We start from the raw sequence: 14233 nt of genomic DNA, 5'->3' as shown, positions 1-14233 counted from the left end.
GTACTTTTTTATTGACATTGCTTAGCCAACGTTTGCCCTGCTTGTCATAGTCACACAGTTACTAAACTGAAATGAAATTGTTCAATTATGCTGTGTGCCATCTTCATTTACTCCTAGCCAGTAACATTTAGGCTGATGTCTACATGTATAATCTGAAATCTTCTTAATCTGTCAAAAGAAAGGTAACCCTTGTGAGATTCATCAAGAGGTGTAAGCATCAGCCCAGATGTTACTGGCTCTGAGTAAATGAAGATGGCACACAGTATAAATTAACACTTTTATTTTCGCCAAACAAAAATGTCACTTTCAGAGTGAATATCCCTTTGTGATTATGCAGGGCCAGCCCAAAGCCTCTACTGTACCATACTACAAAGTCTGGACATTACATGTCTCAAAATTGATATTGATATAGTGAAGCAGAGCAAAACTACAGAGATTTTAGTGGAAGCATTTCTAGGTGAAATCTCCAAATGTTCCACCCCAACCCTAAATAAAAAGTTCTAAACACACATAATGATAAAATTCAAACATATCAGATATATAAAATACATACAGACACACTGTGAATACAGCTGTTTCACTGAGTTCAGTAAATCTGTGTCAGTACTAGAGTCACCTGCCAAATGGAGACAAAAACCATGTAATCACCTGATCACTCGGGAGGGACACTGTGCAGACCTTCCCCCTGGGCAGACATGAACACAGACGGCTGGATCGAAAACTTGCTCATGTGTGCTGTAGAACACATTATGCAGTTACATTATGCACATTGCATTTGCAGTTCATATTTTTGGTTTGTGCAATAATTTTGAATGTCTTCACTGGTTTCTTTAATATCTTGTTTTGTGCAATACCTTATTTATATTGTGCTTACAATTTATTTTATGTCACTTTTTTCTAATATGGTTTTTATTTTGTGGGTTATCCATTTAAAATAAAAGAAAATCATGAAAACAAAGCTATGCAGTTTCTGTGTGAGTGTATGAACATTGGTAGTGAAATTGACTGGGATGCAAAGGGGAGGGGGGGGCAGCTAAAGTCTTGCCTAGGGCACCAAATTGGTCAGAGCCGGCACTGGTGGCTTGTGGCATTAAAAACCAAATAAAGAAGTAAACTGACTGTCGTCTCATTAGGTGTGTCAACATACTGTTGACCTATTGTTGAACCGATCCACTGCAGTTCTATAATAATCAATGAGTAAGAGTGCAATATTATAATTTTGTTATGTTGCAATTGTTGCTTTACTTATTTGAATATTTCTCCTCTGGTTACACCTACATGCTGAATGTACAGTACAATCACACTGAATTAGTGTCTGTTTGTAGGCTTATCGATTTGATGTAAAACGTGTCATTTTTGGCGGATCAGCTGTGGATACGTGTCGGGGATGAAAGCCCCAGCAGTGGATGATGCAGATAGGGCAAAAGCTCAAATACATACTGTCTTTCTATGCGGGGAGTGGGAGGGAAATCGACTGGAAATGGACTGTTGTAAGAGTGCAATGTTTTCATTTTGTTTCTTTGCAATAATGGCTGTTGCTTGTATTTAAGTTTGGTCTGGCTTTGCCCGTGCTGAATTTATAGAATATGTAGACCTACATTGGTTTTTTTAATTTTATTTCATTTAGTTTCATTATTTATATTTCATTTATTTCTCATTTGTTGAATGTTACCGTTACATAATCCTGTCATGTTCTATGTTATCTGGACCCAAATGCAGACAAAACACAATTGCTGGAAGGTGGAGTGAAACGACTTTACCAAAAACACAAGGAGCACAGGAGCAAGGGATGCAAGGAAACATCAAAAATCCAAACAGTCCTTTCACAGGGTAAAGCAGGACGAACTGGCTCAGACAAAGGGGAGCGCAGAGACTAAATAGACACATGGGAGGCAAGAACACAGGTGAAACTCATTGGGGCGGGGCAGGCAATCAAATTGGAGGGAAACAGGAAAAAGACAGGAAGTAAAAACATCATACACACAAGGAAAGTAACTACAAAATAAAACAAGAAATGACCATGACCAAACTAATAAACTCCAAACATAATACAAAAGCCCAGACATAAATTGTCCATCACGGCAAACCATGACAAATCCGTAATAATTAATTCGTTAATTAGCCTATTGCAGACAGCCCGTTTTGTGTAGTGCTGATGGACAGCTCCTTTAAAACTCTGTTATACTGAAAGAGTGGCAACATGTTTCAGATGCTGTGTTAGTGACTGTGGATCTTCACCTGTCCTCCATGGCGTGCTTGCCCATTATTATTATAATAAAAAGTGCTCTGAGAACCCATTATTTGGCCTCCTATTGTTATGCTGCATGTCAGATATGCGCCGTCAACATTTTTGACATTTTCAAGTGGGCCGTGAGTTGGAAAAAGTTGGGAACCCCTGTTCTAGGGGAAGTTACACCGCCTGTGTCTGCAACTACTCACCCGTTTTATTGCAGTGTCCAAGTTCTCCAAAGTCTGCACCTAAGGGATTTCCACTTGATGGCAAAGTGACCGTCAGGCAGACATGAGAGTAAATGTTATGCTTTATTCGGTACATGTAAAATTTTACAGTGTAAATGAAATATGTAGTGTACATCGCATGGGCAAACCGCCCCAAAATGACACTTGTCCAAGCATGAGTCAGTGTTGACACAAACGGATGATGATTCATTAGCCTCTGAAATCTCTGGTGGACAAATGAGTGGATGAGTGAACATTGGATTGATGTTCAGCACAGTCCAACTGGGTAATGTGAAGCAGGTGTGGGAGCACACTGAAGGCTGATGCTGGCCGGATGCACGTACGAGGAACTGGAACTACAGGTGAGTGTGTGACGGATGAATGGGCAGGGAAACATCAAGAAGTGGCTGACGCTGTGAAAACAGACAGCTCTGCCTTGTGCTTATCATCGCCTCTCTAAGTGGTAGGGATTTAATTATGAAAATCAATAACGGATACGAGCCTTTTAGGTTTTCCATCTTAAAGAGATTAAGCTGCTTAAATAGTTTCTAAACCATAAAACTCACACCGGCTCAGTCTTGTTCTGTGCTGTTACCGTCCGTACAGGCCAATACTGCCCGGTGACATTTTGGCGATCGGCTGTTGGACAGTGACACATTTCCTATCACACTTCGACCTTTCATGCATCAAAAGGTTGTGTCTCCCACTCTCTAAAACTGGATACACGCTTTCAAGTGAAGGAAAGCAGTGGCCTTCAAACTGTGATGAGCTGACAGAAGAGACAGCCTTTTACTCATTGATGTTTGAGGCAGCGTGGACAACCTCTGGTGTAATTTACAGCAACTTTGCTATCACTACGTAAGAGCTCACAACAAGATAGAACTGGTGTGACACCCTCTGTCACACATTTCCCATCTCCTCCTACAACTACAATAGTGTGAGATCTCTTCCGAGTGTGTTTCAAGCTAATTATCTGAAAATGTCACCGCAGTCGAACATAGCTTGTAGGTAATTTCACTCTGTCAAAGGTTCGGGCTGGCTGCCTGCACGTAATACCAACATTGATGCTTTGATTAAATCACTGACAGTAAACCTCGTCATGGAAATACATTCAGACTTTTTTTTTTATTATATAATAATAGTTCAAAACTTCCTATACTATAAATGTCAAGCGCAAGGCCAAGAAATAAGGGTGCAATTTACCCATTGTAGGAGATAATCTCTTCATGTCAACATATTGTGCAAATATTATCTATATTGCCCCATTAGATATTTCAGTTTGGTAAATGTGCTTTGCTTTCATTAAACAGGTTTATTGATATGAAAATCAAACCACGGCACAGGGAGATGACTTCACTGTGACTTTTAATGAGAGCGAACAAGGCGCTTCACTCGCGGTTCACCCAGTAGAATTACAAGAGCGTTCACAGGTGTGACGAATCCATACTCATAGGTCACATGACCAATTATCATCGCCTCATTCTGTTTTAACATTCTTTCAAGAGATAAACATATTACAAAGGTAAACATTTTCCAAACAAATATATTCCGACAACAATATTATACATTATCAAAAATCCGGGCATTATTAACATCACTAGAGTTACAAAAGTTACATGGTTTTACACAGTATTAACAAAAATACGAACTGACTCCTGTATGCACAACTCGAAAAGGTCAAATTATTTACACAGGTCCACTATAGGTCCTGCAGCTGTCCCGTCACTGTGGAGTGGAGAGTGGAGAGGGTGAATGTCAGGAGACTTAGTAGCTCATCTCTCCAAATAACCTGTGGAGAGAGATATAACAGAGGATATTCACCTCACAGTAATGATCTCAAATCTTGTGTTTCATTAAGTCCAGGGTTAAGGGGTCAAATGTGTATAAATCCAAAATGCTTCCCTTCTTAAAAGCTGATTATCAGATTACCCCCTCTTGGACTGGGGCATACTTTTTCAATGCCAATAAATGTTAGGGAAGTAGATGACCCCTGGTTTTTCTCTTTGTATTTTCTAGCAATGGCTTAATCCATGTTTCCATTTTTCTAATGGCAGCGTAATGCTCAGTCAGTCTGAGACTGTCTTTTGTACGGCCTACATACAATAAGCCACAAGGACATTTCAAGATATAGATGATGTGTTGAAAGACAGTTGATGGATTCTTATATATTATATTTCTTTCCTGAGTGAGGGTGATTAAATGTCTTAGTATCAAATGTATTTGAACAATATGCACATTTACCTCACCTATAATTTCCAAACACTTGTTGAGAAGTTAGTTTGTGTAAGCTCCTGATACATAGAGTTGACAACTTTATCCCTGATATTTCTGCTTCTCCTGAAGCAAATATCAGAGACGACAGAGGACGACAAATGATTCAGACAGGATTTGTTTATAATCTGCTCTGATCGGATACAAAAGTCATTCTGTTTTTATTATTTATGTTTAAGGGGAGGGTTCAATCAGGTTTATTGATATATTTTAGTGTAGAAAGAGAACATGGAGTCTTGCCTGAGTCTAAGTCCTTTTTTCCCCATGTTTCCCCTTCATCGCTCCAATATCACGGAAGTGTTGTTTTTTTTTTTAATTTTATTTATATAGAAACTTTATTTTGTTGTCATAATAAATTTGAGTTATTTTATATATACCTTTGGTTTGATCCCTTGTTTTTCTTTCTTTTTTTTGGTTGGACTGTAATTCAGAGCTTATCCAACTGCATGCATCATACCTGTGTTGCCAACAGCTAGGTTTTAGACAAACTTTAAATTCAATATAAATCCAACAGCGCCACTCCCTTTTTCTTTAGAAAGCAAGACACACATTTTTAAAGCAAAACACTTTTCTTAATGCGATAAGCACACAGGTACTTGCAGTGAGGCTGTGAGAGTGTAGCCAAGCATCAATAAAAACAGAAGTGAGTAGCAAAAAAAAAGGGAAGATTTATTTACAGACTGGCAAGAACGCTCCCAGAATTCAACCAATATAGAATGCAAATTGGTTAATATGAATATGGCGTTGGTCACAGAATGTAAAAACTCTGCTCCACATATAGCCAAGTAATTAAAAGTAATTAAAAAATATTGGTACAGCACGAGTCGGAAGATAATAGTACTACTACTACACAATGAAGTGTGTAGTAATGTGCTGTCTACCGTCAGAGCCGCTTCAACTGATAAGGCTCTCCATTTAAGAGTCAGCCGATCTTGATAAAGCAGAGTTGTGACAAAAGAATAGTAATAAATAGTAGTTAAATAGTTTAAACCGAGTGTGGTCCCGACACCCTCTCTGTGCTGATCCAACTTGTAGTTCACTTCCTTGTCACACCTGGCACACCTACAACAGATCTTCACATTCAGCAGCCCGTTCATCCAAATCAAGACACAAGGAGAAAACTCATGCAAACGATCAACACTTCCAGCTTTACATGCAAAGTAATTAAAGTAATTTTGAAATACATAGTACATAGATTAAAATAAATAAAAAAACAAATCAAACATGGCTACTAAGGTATAGACCTTTAATAATGCATCCGGTGGCTGTTACACCTGGAGCCCTCAGGCAAGCATGGATAACAGGATTGTCTGAACATCCATTATTCAATTGATCCTCAGGAAGAAAACACTAACACTTTTAACTATCTAAAACACAGAATTAAAAATGCTGTGCTGTGTATGTCAGAAAATAAGGAAGCAGCATTGTTCTTCACTATTGATTTTTGCAGTTGAATTAATAGGCTACTACATGTTTTTGAGGTAAGTGAGCTTTTCTTTTTTTTCCCATAGACTCAACACATTGTGTGGTGACAAAAGATGTACTGTATTTCTAACCTTGAATTTCATATATGACCATGCACTATAAATGAAAGCTGCATTCATATCATGGCCTCTCTGGAGACAGTTAGGTAATGAGGCTCTATTTTCTCATGTTTTTTTCATTCATTTCTTTGGATGAGGAAACTGGATGATCCATTCAGTCCCAGACCCGGAGAGATAATGTGAGCTGAGTGATTTATGTGATGTTAAGAATTAATCAGTTTACTATGAACTTCATGTTAATCTCTTCCTGAAAATGCACAGGGGACATTACAGGTTGTTTGATATGAAAGTAGATGACTCTAGTTCTTAGTCCAGTCAGTGTGTGACGTCATCCCGAGTCCTGCTAATCCAGGGCACCAGGCTCCAGCTGTAGCAACAGCGAGAGACTGGCGGCTCCTGGTCGATCTAGGGAAGCAGCTGAAGTTTCCGGACTTCACTGTAGCTACCACACTTACGCCAGACATGGTCCTGATGTTTGGGTTAACCAAGCGAGTGCTGTTGCTAGAATAGACTGTCCCCTGAGGAAGACCAGAGGGAGGAAGGCCAGGAAAGAAAGCAAGCTAGCTGACCTGGTAGCTGAGTGCCGGAGGAATGGGTGGAAGGCTCGCTATGAGCTATGAGAGCCATCGAGAACGTCTCAGAAGCTGCAGAGGAGTCATCCCGTTGAGCTCTGGTTGAAGAGGGGTGATGAGTGGCGTAGTGCGCTACCTGGACGCAAGTCGGGGCCTGATCATCCCCAGCTGGGTCACCTGGGTGAGGGTGTGGAATATGAAGAACCACAACACTTGAGGATGCGTCCAGGTTGCACCTCCAGGTCTATCGTAGAACTAACAATACATGTTTACATGCAAGATGTTTGACAAAGCTCACTCGCTAAATGCTAAATGCTTACCATCGATATATATGACAGTTTTGTGTGTTTAATGTGTGAAGTTTATATCTGACACATGTATACAGAACCCTGTACTGGCTTGCTTTATTCTTTTTATTTCCTGTCTTTGACGGTAATATAAGTCATGTCTTGTATGCCCATGTGGTCTGGGCACTTTAAGGTGTATGACTCTTGCATGAAAAATATTCATACATTCATTCATTGTCCTCTATTGCTACATTTCCTCTGTTTCCTCCAACTCTGAACATTTTTGTCACTTGTTTGTCACAGAGTTCCTCTGTTTCAGAAATTCTCACATCATCTTATTGGACCAATCATCTCTTTGCCCACAATCCTTGAGCCAGTGGCTTTTTAGATGCTGCTTAGACCCACTGTTACACAACTCACCACCTCTCCATCATTTCCACCTAACCTTCAGGATGTTCAGGGTGGTTCAGCTGCAGGGCTCCATCTTCCCCCCACTGGTTTATTGACTCCTCAACCAGCAGCAGACTAAAAACTCCAGGGGGATCCTGTCCAATCTCTTAATTCCTACTGTATCTCCATGGGCGTTCACGTAATGAAAAGGCCTTTCTTTATTGCTGCCACAAGAAATATTGATGCTCCCTTTAATACTAACTGATCCTTAATGAAATACCCATTGGTCTTAATAGACAGAGATGATTATGTTTAGTGCAACACAAGCTCCAAACCAGATGTCAGAGGTTTACTGTCTGTTTCCAAAAGTGAGTCTAATAACAAACAACCAATCTATTTCATGTGATTGATGTTAACAGGCATGGGCTGGATACCTGACCTGTCGTCTCCAACGACAACCTATAGGAAGGTGACTCTCCATGGCTGTGCATCTTTCTCTGAGGGATTACTTTGGATTGATGAAGTCTCTATGACACTGGGGAAATAATTATGCACCTTTATTAAGGGCTGAGTGCACCTAAAAGTACATTTCACATGTTATTATAATCTAAAGCTCAGTTTTATGTTGTAAGACTCTGAACAGATGAGAAACAACACTGCAGGGATGATGCTATTTATAGATTATTAGGCCTACAAGATCCATGGTGTTTTACTGCTTCAGATGAAGATCACTCCAGATCAGTTAAATGAAACTGATCAGGATGCAATGTTTCAAACACAAGTCTTATCTATGCAAACCCTGTGGTAGTTTGCCGCTGGCTCTGGTGTCTGTAGTGTTTTGAAATATGTATTAATTCCTTCTGGGAGATAAACAGCCTGAAACGTAATTTACTCTGTTGTTCCTGTGTTTTTTGTACCAGTACAGTACGTACCTATACATACATGGTAAGTTATGGAATAATAATAATAATTTTACAGGATACAGTTTGACCTACTGAACTATCATCTTGATGTTTGGGTGGAATTTATAGAAATTCTATACTGTAGAAGTTATTCAACTGTGCGCATTACACTATACTATACTTACCTTTACCATCACATCTGCACACATGGGGACTGAGAGAGGATCCACTCTGCAAGCTCTGCAGTCAGAGGGGGACTTTGGCTCACATACTGTCTGGGTGCAAAACAGCTTTAACCCAAGGGCGGTATAGGTGGCGTCACGATAAAGTCCTCCTCTCACTTGCAGACACCATAGAGCGGGAGAGATGCAAGAGGAGGCCAGCGGGCACAACCGCAGTAAGAGCAATCACCTTCCTCGAGGAAGGAGATAGGCCTACCCCGACAACAAGAAGAAAGTCCAACATTCTTCAAACCGCAAGTTCCTGGGAGATGAGGGTCGACGTGGGAAGGAGACTGCAGTTCCCGGAGGTGGTCCAAACAACCCTCCGACCAGACATTGTGCTGTGGTCAACCAAAGACCAGAAGATAATTCTGGTCGAATTAACTGTGCCATGGGAGGAAGGCTGTGAAGAGGCCCACGAGAGGAAGGCCTCAAAATACCAGCCCCTGATCCAAGACTGCAGGGACAAGGGCTGGCAGGCATGGTTGTTCCCGGTGGAGATTGGATGCAGGGGCTTCCCAACTAAGTCGGCTTGGCGTTTGATGTCAGCTGTGGGCCTGGACGAGCGGAGCAAGAAGCAGGCTGCTCGCAGGATGGGGGGGGAGGCGGAACGCGCCTCGTGTTGGATATGGAGCCAGCGAGAGGAGGAAAGCTGGAGGCCAGGAGCAGGTGGGGAGTGAGCTGGCCACTCACTGCCGGCCCGAACCGGAGAGTGTTGTGGTTGAGGGTCGAAACACTCAGTGAAGGTTGTGTATCACCTGATGACACCTGCTCCTGGCCAAAAGCTACAGCTACCGGCAAAGGTAGCTGAGGTAGGCACTAAAAGTGTATGTAAATAATTAATGAACAGGACATTGTACATTTTGGGAGAATATTGTCTGGATCGAAGCACAGACTCTTATTGTGAAGGATGTGGGTTAGCATTTCCACTGTCACGTTTCCGAGATACTTTAAGTGTTACTGATATGTCGTCAGTATCTTCATTTAAAATCGTGCACATCAGTACACTAGTATATTAGCATTGTGAGCATTTTATTTTCCAAACTGTATATGCCGCACTTCCTTTGTTTTGAACCTTTCCTCAGAAAGCACTGTCATGGTAATTCAAAAACACATGTAATGTTAGTTTAGTAAAATTGTTGTGTTTTAAACTAGCAATTTTGTTTCTTCTCATGCATAAATCAGCTGACTGGGGGGGTAAGCATGTCGCATGTTTGTGTGTGGTGATGGATTATATGCTAAAGTCGTGCAGAAGTGCACAGCTGAAACTGTGTGCACTAGCATGAAGCCGTTAGTCACTTTACTCTTACTGAGAGCGGGAGAAAACCTTGTGATTGTCATATTTCTTCACAATTACAGTTGACATTGCAGTTGCGGTGGGTTGGTAAATACATTGCTTAGAGATGTTCCTGAGAAGTGTTTCCTTTTTTTCCACAAGACACAGAGTTAGACTCACTGCTTAAGAAGAAGACAGGAAATGAAGTGGGCAAACAAGGTGTTGCCTATCAAAAATAAGTTCAGGTGTTAAAGGTACAGTAAAATAGCTAACTTTCCTGCATCAAAAAACGACTTGACCTATGTTATATATATCCTATCAGTCCATTTCATTTGGTCATTTCACATCCTCTATGTGCATGTGTCAATGTTGTGGTTGTCTGGCAGAAGTGTCAAAATTGACTATCCCGTTTTAAGCCACATTTTTATGATACACTTCAGATCTTGGTCGCTTTTAAATATATTTTAACTGGATGAAGGATTTTAGTCATCAGACGACTGGATCTTGAATAATTACAGAAACAAGTGGAGCAAACGTTAGCAGCAGCTCAGCTCTCAGCCCTTCCCAGGCCTCCTGTATCCGCCAACCAGCCTCTATAAAACTCTGATTTTTAATGTGGAACTGCTTTATTCAGTATTTTTACCTGATTGAATCACTGGGTCCTTTTGTCTTCGGGGAGGAGGAGACCTCTGCGGATAATTCGGCTCCTGGTTAAAACCTCCTGAACGACACTGAAAGAATGGTAACTAGCAGAAACTGACAGCAATGACTGCAACAGTGGTGAAGACAGCAACTCCCATGATTCCACACTACTTCATCTGTTGTTACTGTTTTGACCGATAGTGACAGAAAATTACAATTAATCACAATGGATTTATTGTGATGAATCTTTTAAAAGTTTTGTATTCTGTGGTTTTAGTTGAATGTTAATAGTTTACATTCATTGGAGTTTGATTTTTTTATTTGTGGTTCTTGTTCTTTGTTAATAATAAACTGAAGATGGCTGAGGCTTTTGTGTTCTAACATTAGGAAGACAATACGATGGACAAACTTTTGTTATGGTTAAACTGTATTTATTGAGGGGCAAATTTCTATCTACTTTGTCACTGGCTGCCACAACTGGGAACAAACTCAGCCAGTGAGTGAACACAGGGCAGCTATCAATGCTTCAGATTACAGCCCTTCTACTCTTGAGTTACCCTGTAACTAAATGTAACAAATGAGGAACAACCACTGCATATCTGACTCACTCTCTAACTACAGGGAACAATATGAGAACAGTTGGTTTTGATTTTACTTGCCTCAAAACAATTTACTGCACAGTTTACTGTCCAAAGAGTTTATTATCCACATGCACTCTGATTCATACATTGTGTTTTATCCTGATATCTAACACCTGGGATTGAAGGAGGCTGCACACAGGGCTGGAAGGAGGTAAACTTGCACCTTGAAGAGAAGACCCTCAACATTTTAATAACAACAAAATTGTCACCAAAACCTGAGCAACATCTCAGGTGGGTGAGCCACATGGTGCTGTATAGCACTTCTATTTTTGGATTTGGAAGGGGCTTCTTTTCATTCTTGCATGTACTTTGTCCTCAGGGATTACAACACAGAACCTCCCATGGTTATACACATGAATAGATAAACATGCTTCCTAAGAGACTACCATATTATTTAAGCACATTTCTCAGAATAGTTCCAGAGTGATTGATAAAATGTGGTTAAAACATGAAAATACAAGCTCGGGGGAAACACTGTAAGAAATGTAATAGCTCTATAAACACGATGCTCTTACATGCAGCAGACTGTTTTTTATCATGTTATGTAATCTGTGTCCATGGGGTAATATGCTATCTCTTATTTTAGTACAAAAGGTTAATTCCTGTGCCAGCAACTGCCACCTCATGTCTAGTTATGCTTTATTTGGATGGATTAAATCCCTTTATAGCCCTTTATTTGTTTCCAGTCAGACTGTTCACAGCCTGTTTTATGTGTGGGTTAGTGAGGGCTAACTTGGCTGCAGCGTTACTGTCGGATGAATGAACAGTCCGCTCGCAGCTCACAGCTGGCGCACCAGCAGAGCCAGTCTTTACGCGCACGGCATCATTGGCTGAGAAACCATGCGTGTCACAGAGGAGAAGACGAACCGGTGAGCGGCTCGAAAACGAACCAGTTAACTAGTTTCCCTGCGTCGGCCACTCGGTCAGTCTGTGGGTCCACTCTCAGCCGCAGCAGTTTTGTCGATCGGAGGGAAGCTGACTTGACTTTTTTCTGTCCTCACCGGAGCTGTCCAGGGTGCTGAAACATGAACCAGAGCGCAGGAGCAGCGCAGCACACGCGGAGGTACTCGGCTGAAGGGAAGGTAAGAGAGCTGCTTGTAGCCGTCCACCGTTTTCATGTGACGCCAAACTTTCAGTGAGAGAATAAAGTTGGCTGCTTTGCTCATAAGAGTCGCGAGCAACAAAAGTGAACCACGTGGAGGAAGTTACGAGTCATTTAAACGAGATATAAACACTCTCAGCGAGTGGACGTATGACGGGTTGTTGTGTTCGTGTAGTGCGGGCACAGTGTTGGATGAATGATTTAGCTGCAGGACAAATGGTGTTCCCATTTGAGGACAGTCTCTCTCTCTCTCTCTCTCTCTCTCTCTCTCTCTCTCTCTCTCTCCAGAGAGTGGATCCACTTGATTCAATTATTTATAGGACTTTGAATATTCCGACAAATATGGCAACGTAAATATTAACATTTAATATGGATCCTGGAAGACGACCCCCGCGTGCATTTATGTTGTGCTTCCTGCTGTGAAGCGGATGAAACTGAGTGTGTTGCTGTTACCTCAGTGCTGCAAAGGGGATGGGGAGTTATGAAGAGCAAAGTTTGACCTGGTGGAGGTGCAACATTTTTCACCAGTTACATTGTCACCTGAAAGTTCACCTGTTTAAGCTGATATCAGCAATGTACTCTGTTTGTAGCATTCTTAATGTGATAGAATACCAACAAGCCAGTGTTAGTATAAGAAGATAAGATATAGGCCAAGTGGTTATTACCTATTCTGGAGGGAAATACCTTGGCCATGATTCTCAGTAGGCTGTAAAACACTGTGAAATAAATGCTGTACTGTATGTGCATATACATGAATTCTAAATGTACATGAATAAAATAATACGTACAAAAGTATATGTAGAACAAAGATGGTGCAAAGTACAGATGATCTAACAATACATGTCTGAAGGTGCAGTGTACCTGCTCAGGATTACAGACAATCACCAACAAGATCACCTTTCTGTGCCTGGATCTGTTTCACTGAATGACGATGTAACTGTGAACAAGAACAGAAAGATGCATCAGGAAGATAAAACATAAAAAAGATATTAAGACTATAAAAGAACGAGAGGGCAGTATGAAAATGACAAAATAAATTAGAGAAGAAAAATAAGATAAAATCAAATAAAACAGAATAAACTGAAGAATAAAAGCATACAGCAAAGTGACAGTGCAGTGCAAGATATGAATAAATACATCCATATGTAATTTGATAAAAGGCAAAGGTAAACATAAAGGTTTTAAGCCTCTGTTTATAGAGAAATTAGAGTTGGAGCAGACCTCAAGTTTTCTGGTAGTTTCCTCTGGAGATGTGGTGCATTGAGACTGGACACTGCTTCTGTTTGGTTTTGACATTGTGGACAGTGAGCAGACCTGTCCCAGACCAACTGAGAGGTCTGGACTGAGAGCAGCAGATCACAATTGTATTTTGGACCTAAACCGTTCAGTACTTTATAATCTAACAGCAGTGTACTAAAGTCAAATCTCTGATACACATGAAACCAGTGCTAAGGTCTGAGAACTTTACGTTTCACTGTCTTGTTCTTAGTGAAGACTCCAGCAGCTGTGCTTTGAATCGGGTGGAGCTGTCTGTCTGATTTGATCTGCACTAAGTTGTGCATGCACTGCACTGCAAGTAGCAGATGTAATTCAAAACAGGAGTAATAGGAGTTAACACTGTTTTCAATTTGGAGGGAAATGATAAATATAATAATCCTTCAGTAATTTGAGTCCTTCAGTGAGGGAGGAGCACACTAATGTATAGTGTTGGAATCTAGCATGTGAGGGTTAGCTTCTTAGCATGTTTTCCTATAGTTGACCATGCTATTAGTACATGGAGCTTGATTAGCTTTATTCTGTCAGGATATGAAACGCTGATCAAGTGGAAATTTGTTTGTTAGCGGATCAATGTCTTTAACACTGTCTGTATGTTCTAAAGATAATGTCAATATATCTAATCAATATACTATCACTCTGGAAGTGTTGGA

The 14233-nt window shown here is 40.8% G+C and overlaps 1 protein-coding gene across 1 annotated transcript in view; it reads left to right on the top strand.

Moving 5' to 3' along the window:
- The first annotated feature begins 12014 nt into the window (after window positions 1-12014).
- LOC111663461 (inactive dipeptidyl peptidase 10-like) overlaps window positions 12015-14233 on the top strand; it is a 133150-nt gene continuing 130931 nt past the window's right edge. The window contains exon 1 of the mRNA XM_023417671.2: window positions 12015-12285. Coding sequence (XP_023273439.1) covers window positions 12229-12285 — 57 coding nt within the window. The 5' untranslated portion in view covers window positions 12015-12228. The remainder of the gene's footprint in view (window positions 12286-14233) is intronic.

This window comes from Seriola lalandi, unplaced genomic scaffold (assembly GCF_002814215.2).
Source record: "Seriola lalandi dorsalis isolate HSWRI2012SDOR001 ecotype SW California unplaced genomic scaffold, Sedor1 jcf7180002054576, whole genome shotgun sequence".
In the NCBI taxonomy this organism is placed as follows: Eukaryota; Metazoa; Chordata; class Actinopteri; order Carangiformes; family Carangidae; genus Seriola; species Seriola lalandi.
The sequence above is the reverse complement of the archived record's forward strand: the minus strand, read 5'-3'. Positions and strand labels throughout refer to the sequence as shown.